Here is a 26440-nt window from a genome sequence, read left to right as displayed (position 1 = left end):
GGCCGCCGCGCCGCCTCGGCTTGCACTGTGCGACGAACAGGATGGGTGCGGTTGCGTATACCACACTCGGTGCCCTGGCGGCGGTGCTTGTGTACGGCGCAGGCTACCTTGTGCTTACTGGTAGGTCTTGTCTGAGCTCACGCCAGGTTCCGGCAACCAGTTTGATGTCGGCGGATTCTTGGAAAGCGTCAGCCCCTATGTGTGGGCGAACATGGGCATTGCGTTCTGCATCGGCCTGAGTGTCGTCGGTGCGGGATGGGGTATATTCATTACGGGTACCTCGATCCTGGGTGCGGGTGTGCGCATGCCGCGCATCACGACCAAGAACCTGATTAGCATTATCTTTTGCGAGGTCGTCGCGATCTACGGTGTGATTATGGCGATCGTCTTCTCGTCCAAGATCTCGGGACGTTTGGAAAACGGATACGACGGCTTGTGGTCGCCGCAGAACTACATGACCGGCTACACGCTCTTCTGGGGCGGCCTCACCGTCGGCCTGTGCAACCTAGTGTGCGGTGTGTCGGTGGGCATTACCGGCGCTAACGCCGCGGTCGCGGATGCTGCGGACCCGCAGCTCTTTGTCAAGATCCTCGTGGTCGAGGTCTTTAGCAGTATTCTGGGTCTCTTTGGTCTGATCGGTACGTGACTCGTTGTAACTAACACTAGTCGGTTTGATCATGGTAGGTCTCCACGCGTACTCACCCAGACCGGCTCCGCAGAAGAGTTCAAGTAGGTGGCTGTTGCTGCGCTCCGGCGCCGATTCCCGTAGTGATCACCTATTTATGCATGCATCTACGTCAGCTCGACCTGCGCGACCGAGCCAAAGAAATCCGTCACGCGCACCTGGTCCATCGCGCGCGCAAAGAGGTCCTTGCGCACGTCGGGGTCCGAGTGGATCGCGGCAGGGTCCACGCTGTCAAAGAGGTCCTGGAGCGTCTTGTTGCTCGTGCGGTCCACATGCTCCATAAATTCAAGCACCGCACGCGTGTACCGGTCAATCAAGGGCACGCCGACGCCGCTGTCGACATTGTACTGCATAAGTAACACCACGTACCGAGTACGAGTTCTGGCCCGTCTGGCTGCTGCCGACCGCCAGGACATTGGGGCTGTAGAACGGCTGCAGCATCGAGCTCGCCTGACACGTATCGATCATAAAGAGCAGCTCGTGGTACCGCCGCTTTTCCCACATTTGCTCCACGGCATCGGCTGCGTGAGATACAAGACGTACCTAGATCGTGCGCGCTAATCTCCTCCGAGTCTTGAAACTTGAGAAACTCCTTGCCGCCGTGCCCAGTCATGTAGAGGAACACGTTCGAGTGCTCGTCCGACTCGAGCCGCTTGGAGCGCGGCGTGTGCGCGGGCACACGGCCGGTGAGCAGGCGCAAAAAGTTGGGCACGGTCACTTCGTAGCCGCGGTAGTCGACCTCGACATCGTCACCGTACAGATCCAGGTCCTTGCTCGAGGCAGGCCACACAGCGCCGGGGTATGGATTCCGTGCATTGCACGCCGCGTCGTCGGCAAGCATCAGAATAATGTGGCTGTCTGGCACACCGAGCCGCTTGACGGTGCGGTACATGCCCAAGGTATTTGCCATATGCTGCGTAAGCCAAGCGACGTACGCGGTAATTAAACCAAAACTTGCTGGTACACACCAGCACCGCCCAGTTGTTTGTATGCGCCGCAGCGCGCTGCGAGCGCGTCGGCGCGGCGGTCGCGTTCGCCGCGTCGGTCGGCGCAAAGAACCGCGTGAGCGCGTCAATTTGGCCCTTGTCCACAAACAGCTCGGGCACGAGGTACGGCTGGGTCAGCAACACGACCTACCAGAGCGCCGAGCGCTACGGCGAGCAGTGCGACGAGCACGGCCGCGAGCCGCGCCCAGGGCCGCCGCGTCGGGGGCATGGTGGTTGTATGGAGGTGTGTACTATGACTGCCAGTGCGCCTTTGCAAAGGTCGCGGCGACGATCAACGGGAAGATGATGGTCGCGTCGCAGTATACCTTGACCGCGTCACCGCCATTGGCATGGCTCTTGATCTTTCCCCAGCTGATCGCCTCGTCGGGCCGCGCGCCGCTATCCGAACCGTCAAACTCCTGACCGGTGTTGATGTACACGGCGTAGTCGGCGCCGTTGCGGAAGAGCATCGCGTTGGCGATCTGGTGCTTGCACACGCCGCCACCGAGGATTATGATGCCTGCCTTTTTCGCCTTGACGCTCATGTCGTTCAGGCGACGGATATCACGCACGAGATCGACCGTCAGGCCGGGGTTTTTGTACGAGTGGAAATAGATCATGTCGCCGAGCGAGCCGTCGGTGAGCGCAGGGCAAAAGACGGGAATGTCGTTCTTGGCCGCCCAGTAGTACACGCTGCGCTCGTCGTTGATTTCGTGGCCGAGGCGCGCAATGATGCGGCTCGGCGTCCAGACAAAGCGCTCGCCGTCCGACTCGGGCGGCGCCGTGTCCTGCTCCGCGCGCATTTTGTCGAGGATCGGCATGACCCAGTCCTCAAACTTGCAGTAGTTGTCGTTCGGCACGATCAGGTTGCCGATGCGGTTCAGGCCCTGCTTGCGGAGCGTCGCGCCGTCCAGGTGAAAGGCGCCGAGGTAGGTCGAGCCGAGGCACTTGATAAAGTCTTCCTCGACGCCGCCCGCCGTTGTCACAATCGCCGAGACGTACTTGTGCTTGACGAGAAAGTGGATCACCTCGCGTAGACCCGACGAAATGAGGTTCGACGTGTAGCCCAGAAAGATGGTGCACTTGGTCTGTGACGCGTGCTGGGGATCGTCGCGGGGCAGCGACGCGTTCTCGTCGTCGTCCTTGTTGTACTTTGGGTCGTTCTCGAGGCGCCACGTACGCTGCATTAGTAGCGCGACCTACCATCTGTTCAATGATGCGCACCGCTTCGTGCACCGACGTGCCTTGGAAGCCGATCGCTGCCATGCTGTCGAGCAATGCAGCGAGGTCGTTCGGGTGCTGCGCATCAAAGTCTGGGCCGCTGACCTGTGTCGTCCCTTCAGGAACCGGCTCCGAGCGCATGAGCACCGCCGACTGAGCGCCCGAAGGCGCCGTGGCCCCTGCGCCGTCCTGCATCGTACTGGAAGAAAAAAGGCCATTTGAGCGTTTGTGGAGGCTATGCATACGAAATTCCTACGCTCAGGACAAATGGCAGGTGGGGATCCGTCACGGTGAGCACCTCGCCGTCCTCCACGCCGAGTTCGGGCAGGCTGCGCACGAGATTCACACTGGTCGCCTGCTCGAGTGCGGCCGGCGTTCGGAAGTAGAGGGGCCCGCTGCTGGATGCGATCGACGGGCGCTTGCACTGAATGTCGGGCAGCTCCTGGAGCATCTCGAGGACCTGTGCGAGGGGTGCGGTGCGCTGGACGGTGAGCGTGCGGCTCTCGCCACCGCACACCGGGCAGTCGTCGCGCTTCTCGTAGTCGAATGTATAGGTATACGCGCCCTCGTTGCCGGCGTACATCATATAATTGTTGAGGTACGGCGCCGATGAGGTTGCGATCTTGAACGCCTCTTGCGTGCATGCCGCTGCAATCACCGCATTCGTACTGGCAATGGCAGGAATGATGTTTTTGATCACGCCTTGCGTAAGCGACCAGGTGATGCCGTCGATATGGAAGGACGCGGCGCGTGTGAGCGCCGTGTCGAGCACCCACTGGATGTCGTCGGGGTTGTCCGTATCGAGCTTTTTTCCGGGGTGCACGCGCGGCCACTCCAAGACGCTCGCCCACTCGATGCAGTGCTCCGGCAGGCGGGGCGTGTTGGCGATGGTGCAGATCGGGAACGTGGTGCGTTTCGGCAGCATGTCGAGGCTGCATTCGTAGCAGCTCGTGATCGTCGGCAGGATTACACGCGCCTGGCCTTTCAGCCCCTCCGTGCCGCCGTCAATGAGCGGCTTGAGCGACTCGGGATGCGATTCGTCGACCATGTTGACGAGCATCGCATTGATCCAGCGGCGTGCCTCGACCGAGTCCAGGCCGCAGATAATCAGGTGGAACTGCATGTAGTACGCCTCGTCCTTGTCCTGGATGCGCCCGACGTACGGCGTGATGCGCACGCCCGGCACGCGGCGCTCGACAAACGCCGCGGCGGTGGTCGCTTTCGGCGCGCCAATGTCCGATTCGCTGTGTGAGCAGGTCGACGTACCGGAACAGGAACTGGCGATTGAGGTTTGACACATCGATCGTGTCCATATCAATCACGTCAATGTGGCGGAAGCCCGACAAGGCGAGGTTCGCCAGGATCTCGCATCCCAGGCCACCTGCGCCGATCACCAGCACGCGGCACTCGTTCTCGAGAAATGATTTCGCACTGGATAAGACACGATACGTACTGCTCGACATTCTGGATCGGCGCTTCCGCACGCAAAGGGTAGCGCAGCAGCGTCGCGAGCTGCGCCTGTGCTGCGTCCGGCCGCGCCGTCATGGTGGAGGTGGAGGTCTAATCCTACAGAGCTATCCATCGCGCATGCTGTCCAGCAGCCAGTTGGAGCCGGGCGGGGGCGGCTCGTATTGAGGGCGCTGCGGCCGCGCATATGCGCTAGTGGACCGCTCGCGCGCGCGCGAGACGGCCTCGGCGTCCGTCGGGAGCGGCGGCATCTGCGACGAGGGGAAGCGGCGTGTATGCGACGCCGCAGACTTGGGCGACTTGCCGAGTTTGCGCCAAAAGTGCGGGCGTTGCCCTTCGTCGTTTTCCGCCCAGGAGGTGTCGGGCGACTCGGTCACATCGGTGACCGACGACCGCGTCTTGCGGTGCCGGCGCACATCCTGGTTCGGAGACACAGGAAGGGGCGGCGGCTTGCCCGTGACCATCTTGCGGAAGAAGCCTTTAAAGGACTGCCGCCGGTGCTTGTCGTCGTACCGACCCTCGTCGTGGTCAGATTCGCTCTCGAACGCAGCGACTGGCGCGCTCTCGGGCGTGTCCTGCATCGGCGCATCGAGCCGGCCGGACACGTCGCGGCGCCCGCTGTCGAGGCCGAGGTGCATGTCGACCATCGACGAGTCGCTGTCGATCTGCGACGCCTGCGACGTGTAGCCAGCAGCACTATGCGTGCCGGGCGAGCCGGTACGCGTGCCGCGCGCAAAGGGGCGCTCGGGGGGGCGCAGGTCGCTCTGCGGCGTCGTCGGCCCATAGTCCATACGCCGCGGCGGCGTGCTCGTCACCATCGGGCGCGCAGGCGAGACGGTCGGCGGCAGACCCGGCGAGACGCCAGACGGGAGGCCGGGCGCACCGGGCACGACGCTCAGGACATTGGTCGCCGTCGGCACCATGCTCGGTACGTTCGGCACAGCCGACGCGAGGCCAGGGACGCCCCACGGACCCGCCATGCTTTGCGACGACGCGACGGGCGGCGCACGCCGCGGCGAGACCGGCGGCGACCGAGGTGAAGTGCTCGTCGGCGCGGTCATGGGCAGGGGCACGGGAATTGCAGGCGCGGGCGCAGGCGCAGGCGCAGCCGCCGATGCCGGCGCGGGTGGCGCAGGCAGCGGCGGCTCGTCCTCAAAGCCCAGCAATCGCCGCTGGTCGGCCACAAATAGGTGGATGACGCGCGCGCGCTGCGAGCTCGACATGCGCAGCGCCGCCGTGTGCTCCTTGAGGTTCGACGCGGAGAGCGTGTCGCCCATCGCGACCTTCTTCACATGCACACGTGTCAGGCGCAGGCCCGCCGGGCTCTTGGGCGTCTCGTTCGAGATGCGCTCCTGGTGCTCTTGGCGGATCGCTTCGTAGAACTCGGCGTCGCTCTCGCGCTCCCACACGGCAGGATCGGTGACCTGCACGTCGATCATGTCCTCGTCGCGCATCATGCACTCCAAGCACGGCGGCTGTCCCGGGCGCTGCGGATCGCCGCCGAGCGGAAGAACCAGCGAGCGGTTCTGCAGCTCAAACGGCGGGACGAGCGAGCGCTGCGGCTGCATGCCAGCATAGACACGCGAGCCGCTGCGGCCGACCGGGCGCGAGACGACGGGGTAGGGGCCGTTGGCGCCACCGGCCGCCGTGTCGACGCCCGACGTCATCGAGGCGTTCACCGCGTCGACACTGTGTTCCTGCTCGTCGGCCTGCATGCGCTGCAGTTGCTGCGTGCTCATGCCGCTTGTGCGCGACATGTCGGCAACAGGCGACATGGGCATCGACACCTCGCGCAGGTAGGCCAGCGGGTCCGGGGCAGGCACCATCTCGAGCGGCTGGTCGAGATCGACTTCCGCTTCGGGCTTGGCGGCCAGCTGCTTCTGCTCCCACTCGGCACGCGCCTCGACTTCGCCATCCGGCGGCGGCGGCGACGGCGCACGAACCGGCGCTGGAAAGACGGGCGCCTGGTACATTTCTGCCGACGAGTGCTCCGGCGCAGCAGGGCGCGTGCGCGGTGAGCGATCCGTGCGCGCCGAGCGATCCGTACGCGGCGAGCGATCCGTACGCGGCGACGATTTGGGTATCCGTGGCGAGGTGGTCCGGGGCGCGCCACGCCGCGGCGACGCGCGGCGGGGCGACGAACCCGCGCGAGGGCGCGTCGGCAGTGGCGCAGGCACATCGGTCATTTCGCTTTCGAGCGTGTCGTCCGGCGCGAGCATCGCCTTGGCCCACGCATTCTCATCCAGAGCAATCGCCTGCGACGCACGAGGCACGGTCGGCGAGAGCTCGCCGGGCATCGAGCGCGGCGTGCTCTGCCGCTTGTCTTGTGCACGCTTCGGCGTGCTGCGCTTGGTCGGCGTCTTGCGCCACGGGTCCGGCATCGGCACAGTTTGCGGCGCAAGGTTCGCCTCGACCTCGGGGCCAAGCTGGCCGGGCATGGGCGACGTGTCACGCACGCGCGCCGCGGCCTCGGTGGCAAGCGCGCCGGCGAGCGCCTGGCGCCCACCGTGCGTCGGCGTCTCTGTGTCGAGTGGCGCAGCGGCGCGGCTCGGCGTCGGCGGCACAGCGCCGTCCTCAGAGACACGGGGCGTGTTGAGCTCCATTACGGGAGGCTCCATCCGGGGCTGCACCACTTCGATCGGAGGCGACTCGTTGTACGACAGCTGACTCGCAGCCTCTTGGAAGAGCTGGTAGTCGCTGTATGCCGACGACTCGGGACGCGACGACGGCTCTGTCGACATGGCACTGCGCGAGACGGGACGCTCTTCCGCCTCGGAAGGAGCGAGCTGCGCAGGCGCAGGTGTAAAGGGATTGCTGGGCGACGCACGCGCCGCCACATCCATCGGCACACCGAGCCCGACGACAGGCTCCGCAGGCGCCGACGGGACCGACGGCGGGGGGGCGGATGGGGGAGGGATCGAACGTGATGACGTAGGCTCAGTAGACACATGGATAGGGGCCGATTGCGTTGGGGGGGTAGATTCCGGGAGGGCATGCGCAAGGGGAGAGAGGTCAGCAAACGAGGGCGTAGGCAGCTTCACTGCCGAGTTCGAAGGAAGGGGCCCGGCGGGGACCGCAGGCGAAGGTTGAGTAGGCGTGGCCTCGGACACATCTTGCACAGACGCGCGCGACGCGTCCGTGGCGCCGGCGGCGGGTGCCAGCGACTCTGTCGCATTGAGCGCCTCGGACGGCGCGGCGGTGGGGGCCGGCGACGTCTCGGGCGCTTGCCGCTGTGCTTCGGGGGACCGCTGCGCGACCGGAGGCGAGGCAAGCATCTGCATCGTCTCGGCCTGGTCGGGGACCGCCGCCCCAGACGGCTCGGGCGCCGCCTGCTCAGCGGGCGCTTGCGCAGCCGTCCGTGCAGGCTCAGCCTGCGCAGCGGGCTCGGCCTTTGCCGTGGGCTGCTCGGCGACGAGCTCTGGAATAAGCGGCTCGGGCTCTTGCGCAGGCGCCGTTGTCTGCGCAGGCACAGCCTGCTCTGGCTCGCTTTGCGTAGTCTCCATCGCCTTCTGGTCCGTGGCCTGCTCGGGCCAAGGGTTCGGCGTATCGAGCGTCGAGTCCGCCGACGGCGCCTCGGCCGTTGTATCCACGGCCAAAGCGCGTGCCTGGTCCGCAGCATCGTCCGGACGCGACGCAGCCGTCGCAGCAGCGCCAAGCGCCGCACCGACCGCCGCGCCGCCTGCCACGCCGACAGGCCCAGCGGCAGCGCCGAGCGCAGCACCTCCGGCAGCACCGGACGTGGCGCCAGCGGCGTGCGCGCCCAAGCCCACCTCGGGCGTCTGCGCCATGGGCGGGACCTTGGGCGGGCGCGGCATGACAATCGGAGGGACAATGACCGACCACGGCCCGTCGACGTCGATCGGCGGCATGGGCAAAGCAGGCGTCTTGGTAGCACGTACGGGCACAGAAGGCTTGCGTTGCGGCTGGGGCTTGGACTGGGGCTCGGGCGCAGCCTGGGGCTTGGTTTCGGGCTTGGGCTGAGGCTCGGGCGCGGCCTGAGGCTTGGTCTCGGGCTCGGGCGCGGGCGCTTCGGCATCGGCCAGGTCGTCCTTGACCTCGTCTGGCACTTCTTGCGTCGAGCGGCGGATTCCGAGGCCAGCGCCGACCGCAGCAACGGCGGCACCGACACTTGCAGCAGCGCCTGCAAAGCCCATACCAGAGAGCGACGGCTTGGACGCGTGCTTTGACCTGGACGAGGGCTGCTCGTCGGCCATGCTCGCTTCTTTTGACTCGTCGATGGGTGCCGCTGGCTCGGTAGGCACCTTGGGCTCTTGGACCGGCGCCTTGGGCTCGTCCACAAGCACCTTGGGCCCCTCGATCGGCATCTTGGGCTCCTCGACCGGCGCCTTGGGCTCCACAGTCTCTGCCTTGATCTTGCTTGCCCTCTTGCTCTCTGCCGGCGCGCCTTGCAGCGACCATTCGCCTGGGAGTGACGTCTCGGCGAACCACGACTCTGGCCCGTCGAGCGCCCCATCAAAGAACGACGTATTAGGCGAGCGCACGATCTGTTCTTCCGGCGTCCTCGGCAAGTCTGCCGAAGGCGCGAGCATCGTCGGCGCCGACACGCTCGACGGCATCGAGCCCGGCCCGCTCGGCTCGCGCTGCGTGCGCTGCAGGTTCGCGAGCGAGAACTTGGACGGCGACGGCCTCGACCGCGGCGACTGCACCGGCGTAATTACGGTATCTGGGTGCATCCGCAGCGTCTGCCTGCGCACCACTTGGCGAGGCGACCAGGCCGAATAGGACGTCGGCGACATGTACGGCGAGTCGCCTTCGGGCGACATTACTCGCTCGATGCTCCGCGAAAGCACGCGGATCTGCGTCTTGCGCTGCGGCGGCGACTTGAACGGCCGGCTCATTTCCGACTCGAGCGACGAGCACGAGCTCGAGTCGTCCTGCGGCGCGAGATCGTGCACGGTCTGCATCGAGGCGTCTGCTTCCGGCATCGCATCGCTCGGCGCAGCACCGCTCGTGACTGGCGCACTGTGCGGCTCGCTCGTGGCGCTCTGCATGCGCGGCGGCTCGCTCGGTAGGCGCGGCGCTGGCGCCGATTGCGGCTCGGGCGGCACTTCTTGCGCACGGGGCTCGGTAGGCGGCGCGCGCGCCGGCAGCTCTGCCGGCGGCTCGCGCGCGTACGGCTCGCTCGCGCGGCGTTCCCTGGACCCACGGCGCGAGAGGCGGCGCTTTGTCTGCGGCGCGTACGCGTCGAGCGACGGCACGGTCGGCTCGTACGAGTCGAACGCGTCAAACGCCGCGGCCCAATTATCGCCCGTGCTTCCAGGGCGCTGCGACGGGCGGTCGACGAGCTGGCGCAGCGGCACGCCCTGCCGGTCCGTCTGCGGCAGGTCGGGCACGTCAGGCACACGCTCCTCCGACGGCTTGCGCACAATTGTCACGGTCGACACGGTGCGGCGCAGTTTCGGCTGGCGCTGCTCAGCGCGGCTGTATGCATCGGCGCTCGAGTGCGTCGAGGTGGACTGCGCTCGCCGCGACACGCGCGTCTTGGGCGCGGCGGCGGCCGCCAGGGCCTGGGCCTGGGGTGCGATGCGGGGCACCGGCGGCACGGGCGCGGTGGGCTCGGGTGCCTGCGGTGATGCGCTCCGCAAGCGCTGCACAGGCTTGCGCTGCGCGCTGCCCTTGGTCTTGGGCTTGGCCTGGCGCACACGCTCGGCTGCGTCGCGCGGCAGCGGCGGCACGGCAGAACGGCTGGTGTGCTTCTGGGGCGAGTCCTGCAGCGGCGGCGAGCCGCTGGGAATGCGCGGCGTCGTCTTCGCCCCCGGCCGCGGCCGCGGCTGCGGCGGGCTGCGGGGGCTAGGCGACGCGTCGGGCGACTGGGGCATGGTGAAGCCTAGATTAGGCTCTTCAAAGTCCCATGACGCGAGGCGAGGCGCACGGAGGCCGCTGATATCGGAAGGCGCATCACCGGATGACCGTGTGCGCCACATTGCACTCTCCTGGCCTGCAAACAAGTCAGGCTCGCGGCGCGGCGAGGCACGCTCCCACGTCTCGAACGCGCTGAGCTTGGCGGCCTTGCCGGGCTGCTGTGGCCGCGCTCTTTGTGGTGATGGCGGCGTCACGCTACGTGGCTGCACCGCAGCTGCGAACTGTGCTCGCAAACTGTCCATGGCAGTCACGCTCTTGCCGGATCCTCGATGCGCGTCGTGGCGAACTGTGGATCAACAGCCCTGCAGCCGGTGTGTAACTTCGACCGCCGCGCATGCGTACCCGCTTTTATTGGCTGCGCTACCACAACGCTCTATGACAGCCTCGGCCGAGATACGCACGTGGCTAATGACCCAGGCCACTGCGCGTGACCTTGATCGTCGCCGTGACGGGCTCGGCGATGCCGGACGACTGGCCGAGGCCAGAGCCGGACTGCCAGCCCATAGATAGGAGAAGACGGTGGCCGATGTTGTCTTCGGTGATGCGCTTCGCGTTGCTGCCGACCTGCGCGCCGTCGCGGTTGCGGGGCGCGACCTCGGGCGCGTTGATGCGTACGTGGCCTTTCGTCTGCGCACGGTCAAACTTGGCGTCGTCCATGCGGCCAAAGGGCGTGCGCTCCAGGCGCCGGATGCGCGAGCGGTCGACACGGTTGCCGGTCTTGGAGGTCTTGTAGAGAATAGGGAATCGCTCTTTACCTTTACCGCGGCTCTTGCTCTTGAGCGCGTACGCGTCGGCCATGTTGTGCACCATCGCCCGGTCGTGCTTGAGCATGGGGGGGAGGGACAGCGTCGTCTTGCCGTCGTCGAGCAGGAACTCTTCAATCATCAGACTGATCGAGGAGAACGAGTCGGGGGGGGCAACAATGTCGCCATTCACCGGGCCGTCGTCGTCGGCAAGCGCTTTCAGATTCGCACGACGCTCCTTCTTCTCGGTACGCTTCAGGACCTTTTGCGTGCGCTTGCTCAGGCCATGCGTGTTGGGGAAGGGGTTCAGCGCAGCGGTATTCCGCGCCTCGGCACGCGCACGCTTCTTTGCGGCTTTGCTCGAACGGTCCTTTTCCCACTGCTGCTGCAGCTCCTCGGCCCAGAGAGAGTCGCCGTCAAACTGCGGCTTTGTGCGGTTCTTGCGCGCGATCTTGCCGAGATTGGTATCCGACGCCTCGGAAAAGTCGCCATTCACGATCTGGTCAAAGAGCGTCTTGCCTTTGCGCTTCGCTTGGCCATTCCAGTTGGGCAGGCCAAGGTTCATGTCAGGAGAACCGAGACCCTCGAGGAGGATGGCATGCGACTCGGCGTCGAGGCCAAAGTCGGACTCGGCCGCACCATCCTCGAGCTCGCCGTACGAGTAGTTGTCCAGGTCGTCGCCGGAGAACTCGATTTCGACGTCGTCATCGTCGTCATCGTCGTCGTCCTCATCCTCATCATCGTCGTCGTCCTCATCGTTATCGTCATCGTCATCGTCGCCCTCGCTCGAGTACCACGTCTGGTCTTCGCGGCGCTGCGCATCGACGGCAATGTCCTCCAGCGTAAGCTGCTCGCCATAGGGATCGGTAATCGTAGGAGCATCGCCCTCCTCCTCTTCCTCATCCCCTCCAGACTGCAGCATCGCATTCTCCATCCAGTCGGCAAGAATCGCTTCTTGCTCGGACAGGGGCTTGTGGTTCGACTGCAAGAGCTGCTCGGAGATCTGGAACGACATGAAATTGTCTTCGGTATCCACCGGTGGGCCATCGCTGCCCCACTCGATATCGGAATCGGTACGCGCAAAAGGTTTCTTTTTCTTTGCGCGGCGATTGCGCGGCTTGGGCGGCAGACGCTCGCCGGGCAGGGGGATTGCCTCGGCCACATCGTCCGAGTCGCTGTCGGGCTCAGGCGCAGCTTTCGGCTTGGGCGGCGGCACGACGACGTCCACAGACTTTGTAACAGCCGCCGCCGCTTGGGGCGCGTCGACTCGCATGGCCGTCGATGTCACAGTACGCTCTTTCTCGGGCAGCACGTCGGGGGTGGTATCCATGAACCATGACTCTTTGGGAGTCACGGCATTCTCGACGGGCGCATCGGGCAGTACATCCGGCGTAGTGTCCAGGAACCATGCCTCACTCGGCGCCTCGCTCTCGGCAGGAGCCTTGGTACTCTCGATGGGCATCTCGACACTCTTAGCACGGGCCTCGATACTCTCGACAGGTGCCTCGATACTCTCGATAGGCGCCTCGACACTCTCGATAGGTGCCTCGGCACTCTCGGCAGGTACCGCGGCACTCTCAGCAGTTGCCTCTGGCATCGCAACGTCATCAGCCGTCACGGACATCGGAATACTCTCACTCTTTGTCGGCGCATCAAACGGTGTCGACGACGACAAAAAGCCCGAGTCTTCACCGAACGGATTAGAAGCTGCCGGCAGCGACTCTTTCGACATGGCGATCGCTTCCGCCGCGAGCCGGTCAACTTCGTCCATTTCGGACGCTTCCGCAGGCGTCATCTCCTCTCTGACCTCTTCTTCCGGCTTGGCACGCTGCTCGTGCGCGCCCGACGAAGGGACAAAGACAATCGGGCGACGAAGAGGATTGATATGACGCATCGCGCGATCAAAGTCGTACTTCTTGTTGGTCACCACAATATCAAACTCGTTCAGAACAAGGCCTTCGAGCTTGCGTCGGTGCTCAATGTGCTTGTTTGAATAGCTCTTGTGGGGCTCAATCGGAAGATCTTCTTCGCTCTCGTCCTCATCATCCTCGTCATCATCATCTTCGTCGTCATCTTCGTCGTCGTCGTCATCCTCTTCCTCCTCATCATCTTCATTATCCTCTTCATTATCTTCACCAGGGTTGAAACGAGGGTCATTGCGTCCATTGGGTTCGGCGCGCGGCGGAGGCACACTGGGGTCGGCGCAATCTGTAGCAGAAGGCAGCTTCTTGGGCTTGCGCAAGCTGTTGTAATCAAAAGGAACATGCGTCTGGTTCGTCACTGCAAGCGACGTCCCACGCCCACGTCCTCGACCACCGCCACGCCCACGCCCACGACCGCGGCCACCGCGATCGCTGCCGCGCGTTGGCGGCGCGGCGCCCAAGCCAGCGCGTCCAACGTGCTCGACCACGTTCGCCATTGCGTACTCGCCAACGTCCATGCCACTAAATCCACCGCGGCCTCGTCCACGTCCTCGTCCACGTCCACGCCCGCGGGACTGACCACGGGGCGCTCCACGAGCACCTCCGCGGCCTCGTCCGCGGGCACCACCACCACGGCTCTTTTTACCCATCCAGGTAGGTTTCAAGTTGCCACTCGAACGTGTCGCGCATTCCTCCACATGGCTGCTGCTTACGAAACGACGCTTTGGGCACCATGACGCTGAACGAGGTGGGGCCGAGCGCAGAGGCGCTCGCAGAGCTCGCCACTCTGGACGATGACCTCAATTCCGAGGACCTTGATCGACTGGAAGAGGAGGCCGAGCAAGAAATGATGGAAGAGCTTGAGCGCGAAGGCGTGCAAGGCGCCGCTGAGCTCGCAGAAGAAGGCGCCTCGAGCTCGAGCGAGCCCGAGTACGGCCCGCTTTCGCGCGAAGAGGTCAGCGACGTGATTCACGATTTGCGCGAGCACGGAATCCTCGTGTGCTTGCAGCGGCATGTGGTGTCGCAGCCAGAAAAGGTACGTCGTCCGACTCACCAGATTGTGCCGCTCCTCCTCTCTCTCGGCGTGATGCTGGTAGGTGAGGCGACTGACGCAGCCACGAAACGTGCTCGAAGAAGCGGAATCGAATCCATATGCGGTACTCCCTCTGCTCAAGATGGTGCTCACCCGAATGTAGGTCGATGTTCTGACGCAGTCTCCGGCAGCGGCAAAAACTCGACGAATTTAATACACTCGAGGACGTACTGCGCCTCTTGCGCACCTCGAAAAAGATTGTCGTGCTATGTGGTGCAGGGATTTCTGTATCCTGCGGCATCCCCGACTTTCGTTCGAAAGACGGCATTTACGCGATCCTTGCGCAGGAAGAAAAGTACGAGCTGGACGATCCCTCGGACATGTTTGACAAGGAAGTCTTTTTGCGCGATCCGTCGCTCTTTTACTCGTTTGCGTACGTTGCGTGTCTTATGCAGCCACTCGATTTATCCGGCCAACTTTCAGCCTTCGGCGTCGCACTACTTTGTCAAGCAATTGGAAGAGCGGGGTAAGCTCCTGCGCATGTACTCGCAGAATATCGACACGCTCGAGCAGAAAGCGGGAATCTCGCGCGTGCTCCAGTGCCATGGTTCGTTTGCGACGGCGACGTGCACGGACCCCTCATGTGGGTACAAGGTGGATGGGAGCGTGATCCGCGACGATCTCCTTGCGAAGCGTATACCGGCGTGCCCCAGGTGCACGGCGCGCCGTGAAGATGCGGACGCGCGCCGGCGTGCGAAGCGGCCCAAGACCTCGGCCATGTGGGGCGGTGACGAGTCGGAAGACGAGTCGGACCTCGCGTACGGCATCATGAAGCCCGACATTACCTTTTTTGGCGAAAAGCTCCCTGACGAGTTTGACCGGTGTGTGTTTGCAGACCGCGAGGAGGTCGATCTGATCCTCGTGATGGGCACGTCGCTCAAGGTCGCACCGGTCGCCGATCTATTGACGCATCTCCCTTCGAACGTGCCCGTGGTGCTGCTGAATCGGACTCCGATTACCCACATGGCCATGGACGTGATGCTGTTGGGCGACTCGGACGGCATTGTGCAGTACCTCGGCAAAGAGCTGGGCTGGGAGGGCAGCCACAGCGATGCACAGCCCGAGCGCGTGGGCGAGAGGTGCGTCGTTTTATTTTTTTCTTCTCACACAGCCATGTGTACAAGTTTCCCGGTGCCGACGGCGGGTGGTACGTCGACCAACTAGAAGGGCGCGACGAGGACGAAAGCGACGTGGAACACGCAAGCGGCGAAGTCGTAAAAGACACTCCGGTCATCTCCCCTATTCCCCTCATCGTCTCGGCGGACACGCCCTAGCATCCAACATTCGTAGCACACACTATACCACACCTTGCATCTTTCTAGTTAATTTACGAGCTGGAAAGAAATTGTGCAAAATGTCAACTCCTCATCGCCCTTTGCGCGGAGCGAGTAGCGGATCGGCATCTCCTGGAAGAATGGGGAGACGTTGATGCGGACCGGCCCGATGGCCAGGTCAAATGTGTTGAAGTCCATCAGGTTCGAAAAGAACGATGCGCCATACACGACATTCGGGTCGTACTTAAATTCCTTACGGTTCTTTATATCCGCAAAGTGCTTCCGGCGGTGAGGTACCGAGACGCTCTCGTTCAAAAAGACGAATGCATTGTCTTCGACCATGTCGGCCGCCGGGTCGGCAAAGCGCCACGGACCGAGCTGCTGCTCGACCGTCTGCTCGCCTTGGGTTGGCGAGACATGCATGCTCTCCATGCTGTGCGAAAGCGAGTCTTGCGGCGACGCAGCCGGCGGCGCGCCCGGGCGCGTCGCAACCGGAGCCGTAGTAATCGGGCTCATGCCCGACACTGCCGAGACGCGCGACGCAACCGGCGCAGTTCCGGGCGGCGAAGGAAGGTTGGCAGCGGCCAGGCTCGGCGCCGGCGCAGCACCCTGCGACGACGGATCCGACCAGTCCGCCTCATGGTGCAGCGTGCTCGAGTCAAATTCGGGCAGCTTCGGCGTCGTAGGGCGGTCGACGTGGTTGCGGTCGACGGTGACACCTGCGTGCTTGCTGCTCGAGCCGAGGGTGACGAGCATGTTTTTGTCGATACCGTGCCAGAGCTTCTGTGACTTGGATGCGAGGCGCTTGCCGACCGACGGCGTGCCGGTGCGTGCCGGCGCCGGGGGGTGAGTCTGGCTCGGTTCGGGCTTGTTTGCCATCATCGGCTTTGGCGCCGCGACCGGCATTGGCTTTGGCGCCGCGACCGGCGTTGGCTTTGGCGCCGCGACCGGCGTCGGCTGTGGCGCTGCGACCGGTGCTGGCTGGGGTGGCGGCGTCTCGATCGGCGACGGCGACATGGTGCTGCGCACCGATACGGGCGAGTTCGACGAGCGCGACGAGGAGGAATGACTTTCGAGCACCGCACGCACGCGCGGGTCGGTCTGAAAGCCGACAAAGCGCCAGTAGTTGTCCGTGATGCGTTCGTCGTGCGTCGTGTGTCTGCGGAGACCCGAGAACCATCCGTGCTTCTTTTCCGTCATGGGCGACTCGGGGTGGTGCTCGAGGCGCTCAACCGGCACCACGTCGCCGTCGTGCTGGTGCTCGAGCGTGCCCGGGTTCGTGGTGTATTCAAGCTCTCCCTTGCCGTCCGTGTGACGGTAGACGACCACTGCGTCTTCCATGTGGTTCGGCGCGGGCCACGCACAAAAGACGTTCATACACGCGACGTATGGCGACATGATGTACGGGCGTCCGGACGGCGGGTGCTCCTCGTAGAAAGTGCACGGATCAATCATGCGAGCCACATGCATGCCGGCATTGAACGGCGCACGGGGAAACGGCACAAACTTGTCAAAGTCTGTGCCAAAGTGAATGTCGTCGCCCGACCACTCCTGCTTGAAGCGCCCCTCGATCTGGATGCAAAACTTGCGCGAGCGGTCCGCAAAGTACTCTTGGCCCGGCTCGCCCTCCTTGGCGCCCGAGGCGTCGAGGATGCGTACCAGCACGCGGCCGCAAAAGTGGGGCGTGTTGATTTCGTGCGGATGCAAGTAGTCATTCAGCCGCGCCGGTTCCATGTGGAACCGGTCGGGACCCACTTTCACTTCCAGGTGCGGCATGGGATGCTCCGGAAAGGGGCCCATGCGCCCGTCGCGCCGAGGGTTTTGTCACGTGGCAACACCCGACGGAGCGGCGTAGTATGACGTGGAGCAGCGCTGTGCCGTGGACGCTCGCGCGTCCGACGTTGGTTTGCGCGTGTTGATGAGCAAGCGACACCATGTAATGATGCAGAAGAAGCGCCATCCGGGTGTGTGTAGTGTGTGTGGTGTGTGGCCGCGGCTGGGCTTGTCGTGTGCTTGTGCGCGCTGTTCGTAGCAAGGTATCCTGTCTATTATACATCTATTATGCAAGGTGTCGCCATCGACTACACGTCCGTCTCGTCCTCTTCCGGAATTGCCATCTGGTCGTATTGATTCTCGAGCTCTTCCCACTCGGCCTCGTCCTGTGCATCGCTCTGCTGCATGACGATCGCCCAGACGCTGGCCTTGAACAGTGTGAGCACCAGCCCCATCTTGCGCTCAACCACGCGCAGGTCATTGAGCACACTGGCGTGCGTCGAGCTTGCACTAATCTGCGTGCTGAGTGCGGCCACCTGCGTCAGCCACGCAACGTACCCTGCGCAACGTCTGTGCGAGCCGTGCGTACTCGCCCAACAAAGCGCGCTCGTTCGGCGTAAGGCTCTTATTCCCTTCGTACGGGTTCACAAATGCGGCGCCCGGCGCGCTCTCGCTCGCCCTCGCGCTCATCCGACGTGTTGGGCAGAAGGACGCGTCGCGTTCTATTTCGGCCGAACTACCGCTTCTGAGGACGCCCGCTGCCTTTGCGGGACGACGCGCTACCAAACGAGCGGCTGCTGCCCTCGAAGCCAGGGCGCGCCTTGGCGGAGCTCGCGGACTTCTTGGCCTTGCCGGGCGAGCGCTTGGCTTCGCGGCGGTTCGCGATGTTCTCCATACGCTTCTTTTGCTTCGAGGCCTGAGCTTCCTGCTCCGAGCGACGGCGGTCGTTCCTGGGGTCAGTCATAGTGTACATACCACGCCTTGGTGCTCTTGGCCTTGGTCTTTTCGCGACGCTTGATCGTCTGCTTAAGCATGTTCTCATTGTCGCGGATGCGCACACCCTCGGCAGCGGCCATCGCCTTGCCCCACCGCTGCGCCTCGTCGGCCGCCTCGCGCGCCTGACTCTCGTCCTGGCCACGCTCGACCTGCTTCTGGACACGGGTCTCGACGCGGCGCTTGCGCGCCTCTAGCGCCGCGAGCGCGGCCTTGGGGTCGCTCGGCACCGCGTACTTGTTCTTGCGCTGCGAGTCCATGCCAAAGTCGACTTGGCTGAACGACATGCGCGACTCGGGGGCAGCAGGCGCGGCCGCGCTGCGCTCAGGCGCGGCCGCATCGCCAACGAGCAAGCCGGCCTGGCGCGCAGAGCCGGGAACGTCCGACTTCGGGCGCGCGCCGTCCTTGGCGGGGGCCGACTGCGTCTTGGCCTGGCGGCGCGCCTCTTTGCGCTCGCGGCGGCGGCGGTCGCGCATCTCGCCACGCTGCCGCCGGCGCTCCTCCATGAGCTCTTGCTTCGTGCTCGGCGGCCCGTCCGGTGCAGGTCCGGCGGGATTCCGTTTCCGGTGCAGCATCTCGATCTTGGAGTGCAGGCGCTCACGGAGCTCGGAGGCCGTTGCGCGGCGGGCCGGCGCCGGCGTGGCCTCCGTATGGTCGTCTTTCGGCGTATCTTTATCGTGGCCATCATCCTCTTCCTCATCCTCTTCCTCATCCTCTTCCTCCTCGTCCTCCTCTTCCTCTTCATCGTCCTCCTCGTCCTCCTCCTCTTCATCGTCGTCGTCGTCAAACTCGAGCTCGAGCTCGTCGTCGTCGTCGAGCCGTCGCCGGCGGTCGTCCTGCACCTCCTGGACGCTCTTCACATTATCCGGATCGAGCTTGGCACGCTTCGCGGCCTGGCTCTGTGCTTTGCGCTCCTCCGCCTCTTGCTGCTTCTGGCTCTTGGTGTGCGTATTCTTTTGGTACTTGGTATCCATCTGCTCGTCGTCGACCGGCACATAAAACTTGGCCGGGATTAAGCTCAAGAGCTGCGAAAATGCGCCATCATGCTCCTCGAGCGAGGACTGCGATTAGTTTTTCCACCTACCCGATACACTGCGCGCTGCGCCGTGCCGCTCATGGTGAGGCGCTTTCCTGCGCGGCGTGAAATTTCTTCTATCACGTGGCTCTCCACATCAAAAAAGTGCGTTTCCTCCAGCATGGCGACGCAGGTCCCGGTGCCGTCGGCGAAGCGCCAGCGGCTCGCGGCCGATGCCGCGCGCCGTGAAGAAGAGGCGCTCGCTGCAATCGGAAGCATGAATGCGACCATGTCCTCTGTCCTGGTCCAGTTCCAGTCCGGCCAGGACGAGTCGTACCTCGGGTCGACCCTCAGTCTCCCGGCGAGCGCCGGCCAGGCCGAGATGGGCAAGATTGTGAACGAGCTGCGGCGCCAGCTCAAGCTCAAAGACGAAGATGAGGACGAGGACGAAGAGATTCCCTATACCTTTCACGTCCTGCTCGCTCCGTCGCCAGAGGCACCGTCGCAGCCGACACGCATCAACATCAACGAGAGCCTGCACGAGAGCGTGTTGCAGTCGGCCGTCGCAAAGCGCCTTGGCCTCAGCTCGGAAGACAGCCTGACGGTCGTGTTTGAACCCCAGGCGGTGTTTCGCGTGCGCGCCGTGAGCCGCTGCTCGAGCACGCTGTCGGGCCACGCCTCGCCGATCCTCTGCTGTGCGTTTAGCCCGAGCGGCCAGCTGCTCGCGACCGGCGCGGGCGACAAGACGTGCCGTTTGTGGGATATGGACACCGAGACGCCGCTGCACACGCTCCAAGGCCATACCGGCTGGGTCCTGTGTGCAGAGTGGGAGGGCCGCGAGCGCAAGCTGGCGACCGGCGGCATGGATGGCCAGGTGTACGTGTGGGAGTCGATGGACCCCCATCTGACCGGGCGCCGTGCGTGGGGCTCGCGCAGCGGTAAGCAGGTCGACGAGGCGCGCGCCGCGCAAGGCGAGACGGGCCGCATGTCGGTCGCCGACCGCCGTGCGGCGCGCCATGCGTCGCCCCAAGGCCACCTGCTGCGTGGCCACACCAAGTGGATTACGAGCCTGTCCTGGGAGCCGATCCACCGCAACAGCCGTTCCCCCCGCCTGGCATCCTCGTCGAAAGACGGCACGGTTCGTGTGTGGAACTTGGACCGGCGCCACGTCGACTTTGTCCTGGGCGGCCACACCGCGAGCGTGAATGCCGTGCGGTGGGGCGGCGAAGGTGCGATCTACACTGCCTCGTCCGACCGTACGGTCAAGGTGTGGAACGACCAGGACGGCCGCGTGATCCGCTCGCTGAACGACCACGCGCACTGGGTGAATACGCTTGCGATTTCCACCGACTATTTCTTGCGTACCGGCGCATTTGATATCCAGGGCACGTACGCGTCCGCGGCGCTGGCCCGCTACCAGGCGCGCCCCGAGTCCATGACTAAATCCGAGCACGCCAAGGCCGACGAGGCGGAGGACGAGGCGTGCAAGGTCGCGGCCCTCGCGCGCTACCGCGAGGCGACCGGCGACGGCGGGCGCCCCGAGCTTGTCGTCTCTGGCTCGGACGACCACACGCTCTTTCTCTGGCCCGCGCAGATCGGCGCCTCGAAAGAGTCGCCGAAAAAGCCGCTCGCACGCCTGACCGGCCACCAAAAGACGGTGAACCACGTGTGCTTCTCGCCGGACGGCCGCCTGATTGCCTCTGCGTCGTTCGACAACAGCGTGAAGCTGTGGGACGGGCGCACCGGCAAGTTTATTGCGAACCTGCGCGGCCACGTCGCCAGTGTCTACCGTGTGGCCTGGAGCAGCGACAGCCGGATGCTTGCGAGTGCGTCGAAAGACTCGACGATCAAGCTGTGGAACCTCAAGACGTTCAAGATCAAGGAGGACCTTCCCGGCCACGAGGACGAGGTGTACTGCGTCGACTTTATCGCGGACAAGCTCGCGAGCGGCGGGCGCGACCGCACCGTCAAGATCTGGCGCCATTGACATAGCTACGTCTGTACATGCTACAACCCCAGCTGCTGCTGGACCTGGTCGCGGATCACCTTTTCGTACGCCGCGTGGTTGTCGCGGAAGAGTTTCTGGGTGAGGAGCGCGACGTACGCATGCGTCAATGTTGGCACCGCTCTCGACATTCGGCTCGGCGAGCATGCTCAGCACCGAGAGCAGGATCTTTTCGATGGACTGCACCGGCGACCACCTCTCTGCAGAGGACTCATACACTGCGTCAGATAGGCCACCTACTGTTGGGATCGTCGCCGGCGGCGTGCAGGATCGAGATGCAGACGAGGCCGTCGGGGTACACTGCGTCAGACGTGCGGCGTACCGTTGGGATGAAAGATGGGCGGCTCAAAGCGCATCGTAGGCGGCTCTAGCGGATAGGTCGGCGCTGCGTTAGCACGTCTACGTACGAAAGGTCAGGCGTGCGCTAAACACCCCCCCTTCGAACGGCGTGTCGTCGGGGCCGGGGAGGAGCGCCTCCCACTCCAGGTAGTTATCTTCGGAAATCGGACCGACTGCTGGGAAGAGCGTGTTCGGGTCGTTGGTTAACTGCTTGTACTCGATCGTCAGACGGCGCACGGCCGCCGACGCATTGCGCGCACCCGCCATGGTGGAAGAACAAACCAACACACACCTCACGTGACGCTCTCATGTCCGGCTGGGTGCAGTCGCTGGCGGACGGCGCGCGGGCGGCGGAGCGGCCGGTGGCCTGGTCGCGTCACAATCTTATCGCGCACGGCGAGGTGGATACACATGGGGCGTGTGTGTGTGTGCGCCGCGCGAGTGCGCGCACGCCGCTCGCGAAGCTGTACGCCCCGGCGCACGCGAGCCCCACGCTGGGGGCCGCCTCGTACGTCTCGTTCAGCCCGTGCGGATCGACGCTCCTTGCCTACTTTCCAGTGCGGCTGGGCGTGCAAAAGGGGCAGGCACCGAGCGCGGCGCTCGCTGCGCCGATTACGCTGGATACGCTCGCACAGGGCGGATCGCCCGTCATGACCCCGTTCACGGCCACCACGCCGAGCGCGCAGCAGTGGAGCGGCGACCAAGGTGTGTTTTGCATCTGGACGCGCTTGCCGGATGCGCCGCTTGCTGCGTGGACGCTGCGGCAGTCGCTCCCGGTGCTCGAGGGCGACGCGCCGCCCAAGGCACAGACCCTCCACGGCGACGTGGCGAACGTGTGCTGGCTCGGCGCGCCGCGCGCGTGGAACATCGACGCGCCGCTCGGCGCGCAAAAGGCCGCGTACGCACGCGCGCCGGCCGCGGGGCCGTCGGACCTGATCAATCAGCCGAATCTCCGCGTGGACGAGGCGCAGGGCGAGCAGGCCTTTGTCGTCTGCACCAAAAGTGGCCAGGTCAGCTTTTGGCACAGGCTCGTCGAGGCGCAGGTCGCCTCGTTCGACGCATGCCTCTTTCGCATGCACCACGGCTGGCTTGCCGAGCCGAGCGTGCAGCCGCCGCCGGCCACGCTCGAGCACCACGAAGGAAAGAGCGAGGCGTGGGAGCGCGCAGTGACGCACATCACCGCGAGCGCCGTGCCAGAGGAGCCGGCGGTGCTTATTGCGTACACGTGTGCGACGCAGCGCGAGGTGGTGTGCCTCACCGAGCTCCAGTTTGAGCTCGACGGGGAAATGTCGTTTTTTACCATCAACCCCCTTGCTCCGATCCCGATTGCGCTGAGCGAGCTGTGCGTTGCGGATCCCGCGCCGCGTGCCGCGCGTGCGCTGACGCACCTCGAGTGGGCACAGATTCGCGACGAGCTCCGCTTGGTGCTCACGCTCGGCGTGCGTGCCGACGACCACTGGCGGGGCTCGCTGCTCGTGGCATGGGCTCTCGATAAGGGCTCCGACAAGGGGCGCGGATGGGTACGTCGTCCTACTCACACAGTCATTTTGCCCGCGCACCAGCGCTTTCCTCGACGGACACGTCGTCACGTCCCTCCTCTCGCCCGGCCCGAGCGTGCCGAAAAGCTCGCTGGCGTATACCACGGCGCTCCACGCCGGCGCCGAGGTCTGGGGCAAGGTCGAGCTCGAGACGCTCGCGTACACGCCCGCCGCCGCACTCCCGGTCGGCACGCTGCAGCGCTCGGCGATGGCCGTGTCACCCGCCGGCGTGCTCGGCGGTGCGGTGCTGCATCCCGGCAGCGCGCTCGCGTGCTTTGCGCTCCCCGTGCCTTGTGCGCCGATCGCGCGCTGCGCCGGGCGCCTCGTTGCGCTCGCTCTGCTGCGGCACGCCGAGTGCAGCGACGTGGCAGTCTGGGCGCACTCGCACACGAAGCTTGCCTCGGCGCTGCCCGATATCCTCACCGAGACTGCGCACGCCCTCGGCTTTGCGCGCTCCGGCGTGTCGTACTACCAGACGTGGACGCTGGCGCGCGCGGCGCTCGCGCTGCTGAGCCGCGAAGACGAGGCGTGTGCGACGCTCGTCCGGCGGCGTCTCGCGCTGTTTGTCGAGCTTGCGTCGCTGCATACCTACCTCGCACGCGCGCGCATCGACGCGAGCACGACGCGCTTCTCGGAGCTGCTTGAGCGCGACGCATCTGTGCCGTTTGCGACGCGGCATGCGTGGCACCTCGCCGATGGTGTGCAGCGTCTGCACGCGCTCCTCGCCGCCGCCGCGCGGCACGCCGTCGCGACGACGACCGAGGCGACGCCGCAGGCGGATGCGCTCCTCGAGCTGCTTGCCTTTCCCGAGGCCGCCGCGCTCTTTCGCGAGACCCTCGCGGGCTGCACGCTGTTTGTGGCGTACATCGCCAAGGCAGAACTCGCGCAGTACGCCGACGGCCTCGGCGACGAGCCGGCGACGCCCGAGCCGGTGCTCGCACGCTGCAAGAGCGCCGCCGCGGAGCTCGCGTCGGTGCGCAAAGTAGTGCGTGCGGCGGAGCGCGACGCGCCGGTCGACCTGCGCGCCGCGGCCAAGCTCTTTGCCTCGTGGACGCCCGCGAGCGCCGCGTGGACCGCGTTTTTTACCGCGCCTGCTGCGCCGCACGCGTCCGACGCTGGCCGCGCGCTGGCCGATGCGCTCCTGGCGCCGAGCGCACAGATCGTCCGCGACACGCACTCGCTCTGGACGTGTGCGCCAGAGATTTTGCGCCCGGCGTCGCTGGTCGCTACATAGTGCTGCTGGCACCGCTATGTGTCACGAAACTGAATGTCGCCCCCCGGAAATGCGCCCCACTGCGGCGCACGGCCGCTGACGCCTTCGAGCCAGTCGTGGACTTCGGCGCGAAAGGTGCGCAGGAGGCCAAAGAGGCGCTCGTAGAACCCCGCGCCTTCGTCGAGGTGCTGGAGCAACGTTGCGTACTCGTCGTATGCGTCGTCGACGCGCGCATGCGCCGCGTCCTGCGCGTCGAGCGCCGCGGCGAGCGCGCCGTGGGTCAAGAGCCGCTCCGTCTTTTCGCGCAGGCCGCGGAGCTGCGCTGCCTGCTCGGCCGCAAGCGCGTCGGCACGCGCGTGGTACGGCGTGTACTTGTCCATGCCGGCCTCTAGCACGTCTTGGAGCGCCGCGGGGTCCACCGTGTGGGTCTGTGCGACATCGCCGAGGTGCCGCTCGCGCGCCGCGTCGACGAGGCGCGTGCGGATCGCGTCGCTGTCGCAGGCAGTGCGAAGCTGCAGCAGGAGCGTGCGCCGCTGCGCCGCACCGTCGTCGACCTGCTCGAGGTTCGCACGCAGCGCCCGCAGCTCGGGCGCAAGGTCGCGGCGCGCACGCTCGAGTGCCGCCGACTGCGGCGTAAGCAGATCGGCGAGCGCCGCGCCGCCGCGCTGCAGCGCGTCGAGCGCCGGCCGCACCGACGCCATTTTTTCGCGCACGGTCGCGTCGCTGGATGCCGCCTCGCTGAGCGTGCGCCGGTACTGCCGCCAGAGCGTCTGGAGCTCGTGCTGCCGCACGACACTCGCTTCTGGGAGATTGGGCCGGGCGCGCCCGAGGATCCCGTCGACTTCCGCGACGAGGTCGTGGCACAACGCCGCGGTGTGCTGCACGCTCTCGCTCTTGCGTGTGAGCGCCGCGTAGCCCCCTGTCTTTTGCAGGGTCGAGGTGTACGTCGCCCACGCCGCGGGCATGCGCCGCGGCGACTCGATGCGGTCGAGCAGGCCGGGCAGGTCGAGCGCGCTGCGCGTCTCGGCGGCGCTCGTGTCGAGGCGGACGAGAATCGGCTCGATGGTCGACGCAATAAAGTGCCGCTTGCGGTCGGCGTACAGCCGCTCCGCGACGTCGATGCCGTAGGTAATCAGCCGGTAGAACCACAGCTCGTGCTCGGGCCGGCCAATCGACGCGAGCGGCGCCTGGAGGTCTGACGGCGCCTCTTTTGCCATGAGCGCCGCGCCGATCAAAGGCAGGTTGGCCTCGCTCGTGGTCGGCTCGAGGTAGATGAGCTGGTTGTCGCGCTCGGCGCGTGCGAGATTCGTATCGACAATCGCCTGGAGGCCCTGCAAATCCTCGGCGAGCGCCGGAAGCGGAAGCGTGCGCGTCGGCAGTGCGAGCGCACGGCGGACGTACGACGCGGCGAGCAACAGGCGCCCGAGCTCGTCGCCGTAGCGCTTCTCTGCGAGGTCGTCGTTGCTCTTGCGGTACTGCGCAGCAGCCGCAAAGTGATAGTGCTTAAACAAAATATGGTTCTTCCAGCCCGCTGGGAGAGCCGATGCATTCGCCGCCCCTGCGCTCGATTCGTACAGGTCCGACACCGATTTGGCGAGCTTGGCGATCGTCGTGTCCTTGAGCCCGTCTGGGTGAGTCGGTCGACGTACCTTGTGCAGCTTTCTGCCAGAAACACTCTTGGGCTTGTGCGAGCATCAGATAGCGCAGCGCGCGCACCGCGCCGGTCGTAAGCTCGACCGGCGGCTGCGCCTGCTGCACGTCGGCGCCCGCGAGCGTCTCGAGCAGCGCCAAGACGCCGGCGGCCTGCTGAAAGTAGGCGGTCGCGCGCTTGATACTCTCCTTATCGTTCCGTGATTCGCCGCAGCCCAGGAGCGCGTACTGCGCCGCGATGCTCTGCACGACACACGCGCGCTCCACCGCCAGCGAGGTGTACGCGACGGCCCTGCCGCCTTCGACGCCCGAGGCCCACGGAAAGGCGACGCCCAGCGCGGTATGCTCGGCGTCTTTTGCGCCGGCGTTGCGGTCGAGCACGCTGAGCATGAACGCGAGCTGCGTCGCGTACCGACTCCAAGAAGCGATGCTCGAGGCGGCTACGGGCAGCGCGAGGCACGCGTCGCGCGCGCTCTCCCACGCCTCAATGTCCTGCTCAAAGAGATCAGCGTGGATATCGGGGTATGCTTCGCGCAAGTACGCAAGCATCCCATCGCGCAGCGGCACATGCGCCGAGCGCGGCGCGCCGATGCCAAGGACGTTGGCCATGGGAAGCCGTGCGCTGCTGACTCAGCATCGT

At 65.3% G+C, this 26440-nt stretch overlaps 13 protein-coding genes across 13 annotated transcripts; 4 read left to right on the top strand and 9 right to left on the bottom strand.

The window, feature by feature from the left end:
- Positions 1-41: 41 nt before the first annotated feature.
- VMA16 (H(+)-transporting V0 sector ATPase subunit c'') lies at positions 42-733 on the top strand (the record flags this gene model as incomplete). The annotated part of the gene is made up of 4 exons (XM_060266601.1): positions 42-120; positions 147-638; positions 667-680; positions 707-733. The coding sequence occupies 4 exons, from the start codon at positions 42-44 to the stop codon at positions 731-733; spliced, it is 612 nt and encodes a 203-aa protein (XP_060122584.1).
- Positions 734-792: 59 nt separating this feature from the next.
- On the bottom strand, positions 793-1900 carry GPI8 (glycosylphosphatidylinositol anchor biosynthesis; the record flags this gene model as incomplete). Its single annotated transcript, XM_060266600.1, has 5 exons — positions 793-1032; positions 1055-1206; positions 1229-1598; positions 1621-1800; positions 1823-1900. The coding sequence occupies 5 exons, from the start codon at positions 1898-1900 to the stop codon at positions 793-795; spliced, it is 1020 nt and encodes a 339-aa protein (XP_060122583.1).
- A 22-nt stretch (positions 1901-1922) lies between these two features.
- Positions 1923-3087, bottom strand: DYS1 (deoxyhypusine synthase; the record flags this gene model as incomplete). The annotated part of the gene is made up of 2 exons (XM_060266599.1): positions 1923-2852; positions 2875-3087. The coding sequence occupies 2 exons, from the start codon at positions 3085-3087 to the stop codon at positions 1923-1925; spliced, it is 1143 nt and encodes a 380-aa protein (XP_060122582.1).
- A 40-nt stretch (positions 3088-3127) lies between these two features.
- On the bottom strand, positions 3128-4437 carry uba3 (E1 ubiquitin-activating enzyme; the record flags this gene model as incomplete). Its single annotated transcript, XM_060266598.1, has 3 exons — positions 3128-4136; positions 4159-4323; positions 4346-4437. 3 exons carry the CDS (start codon positions 4435-4437, stop codon positions 3128-3130), a joined length of 1266 nt encoding a protein of 421 aa, XP_060122581.1.
- Positions 4438-4466: 29 nt separating this feature from the next.
- Positions 4467-10484, bottom strand: MJAP1_002663 (uncharacterized protein; the record flags this gene model as incomplete). The annotated part of the gene is made up of 2 exons (XM_060266597.1): positions 4467-10413; positions 10465-10484. 2 exons carry the CDS (start codon positions 10482-10484, stop codon positions 4467-4469), a joined length of 5967 nt encoding a protein of 1988 aa, XP_060122580.1.
- A 163-nt stretch (positions 10485-10647) lies between these two features.
- SQS1 (squalene synthetase-like protein) lies at positions 10648-13597 on the bottom strand (the record flags this gene model as incomplete). The annotated part of the gene is made up of 4 exons (XM_060266596.1): positions 10648-13254; positions 13290-13339; positions 13412-13545; positions 13587-13597. The coding sequence occupies 4 exons, from the start codon at positions 13595-13597 to the stop codon at positions 10648-10650; spliced, it is 2802 nt and encodes a 933-aa protein (XP_060122579.1).
- A 43-nt stretch (positions 13598-13640) lies between these two features.
- On the top strand, positions 13641-15274 carry SIR2 (NAD-dependent histone deacetylase sir2; the record flags this gene model as incomplete). Its single annotated transcript, XM_060266595.1, has 6 exons — positions 13641-13943; positions 13965-14000; positions 14023-14099; positions 14122-14373; positions 14396-15079; positions 15112-15274. The coding sequence occupies 6 exons, from the start codon at positions 13641-13643 to the stop codon at positions 15272-15274; spliced, it is 1515 nt and encodes a 504-aa protein (XP_060122578.1).
- A 48-nt stretch (positions 15275-15322) lies between these two features.
- Positions 15323-17008, bottom strand: MJAP1_002660 (uncharacterized protein; the record flags this gene model as incomplete). Its single annotated transcript, XM_060266594.1, has 1 exon — positions 15323-17008. The coding sequence occupies one exon, from the start codon at positions 17006-17008 to the stop codon at positions 15323-15325; it is 1686 nt and encodes a 561-aa protein (XP_060122577.1).
- Positions 17009-17355: 347 nt separating this feature from the next.
- On the bottom strand, positions 17356-19157 carry MJAP1_002659 (uncharacterized protein; the record flags this gene model as incomplete). Its single annotated transcript, XM_060266593.1, has 5 exons — positions 17356-17583; positions 17606-17726; positions 17788-17997; positions 18023-19101; positions 19125-19157. The coding sequence occupies 5 exons, from the start codon at positions 19155-19157 to the stop codon at positions 17356-17358; spliced, it is 1671 nt and encodes a 556-aa protein (XP_060122576.1).
- Positions 19158-19236: 79 nt separating this feature from the next.
- Positions 19237-21042, top strand: RSA4 (ribosome assembly; the record flags this gene model as incomplete). Its single annotated transcript, XM_060266592.1, has 1 exon — positions 19237-21042. One exon carries the CDS (start codon positions 19237-19239, stop codon positions 21040-21042), a length of 1806 nt encoding a protein of 601 aa, XP_060122575.1.
- Positions 21043-21062: 20 nt separating this feature from the next.
- ubc7 (E2 ubiquitin-conjugating enzyme) lies at positions 21063-21666 on the bottom strand (the record flags this gene model as incomplete). The annotated part of the gene is made up of 5 exons (XM_060266591.1): positions 21063-21137; positions 21160-21278; positions 21301-21360; positions 21383-21445; positions 21468-21666. The coding sequence occupies 5 exons, from the start codon at positions 21664-21666 to the stop codon at positions 21063-21065; spliced, it is 516 nt and encodes a 171-aa protein (XP_060122574.1).
- Positions 21667-21707: 41 nt separating this feature from the next.
- On the top strand, positions 21708-24171 carry MJAP1_002656 (uncharacterized protein; the record flags this gene model as incomplete). Its single annotated transcript, XM_060266590.1, has 2 exons — positions 21708-22919; positions 22942-24171. The coding sequence occupies 2 exons, from the start codon at positions 21708-21710 to the stop codon at positions 24169-24171; spliced, it is 2442 nt and encodes an 813-aa protein (XP_060122573.1).
- Positions 24172-24185: 14 nt separating this feature from the next.
- RIM20 (pH-response regulator protein palA/rim20) lies at positions 24186-26409 on the bottom strand (the record flags this gene model as incomplete). Its single annotated transcript, XM_060266589.1, has 2 exons — positions 24186-25777; positions 25800-26409. The coding sequence occupies 2 exons, from the start codon at positions 26407-26409 to the stop codon at positions 24186-24188; spliced, it is 2202 nt and encodes a 733-aa protein (XP_060122572.1).
- Between the last annotated feature and the right edge of the window lie 31 nt (positions 26410-26440).

Source organism: Malassezia japonica, chromosome 4 (genome assembly GCF_029542785.1).
Source record: "Malassezia japonica chromosome 4, complete sequence".
Taxonomy (NCBI): Eukaryota; Fungi; Basidiomycota; class Malasseziomycetes; order Malasseziales; family Malasseziaceae; genus Malassezia; species Malassezia japonica.
Note: the sequence above shows the minus strand (reverse complement) of the source record. Positions and strands in the feature narration are given on the sequence as shown.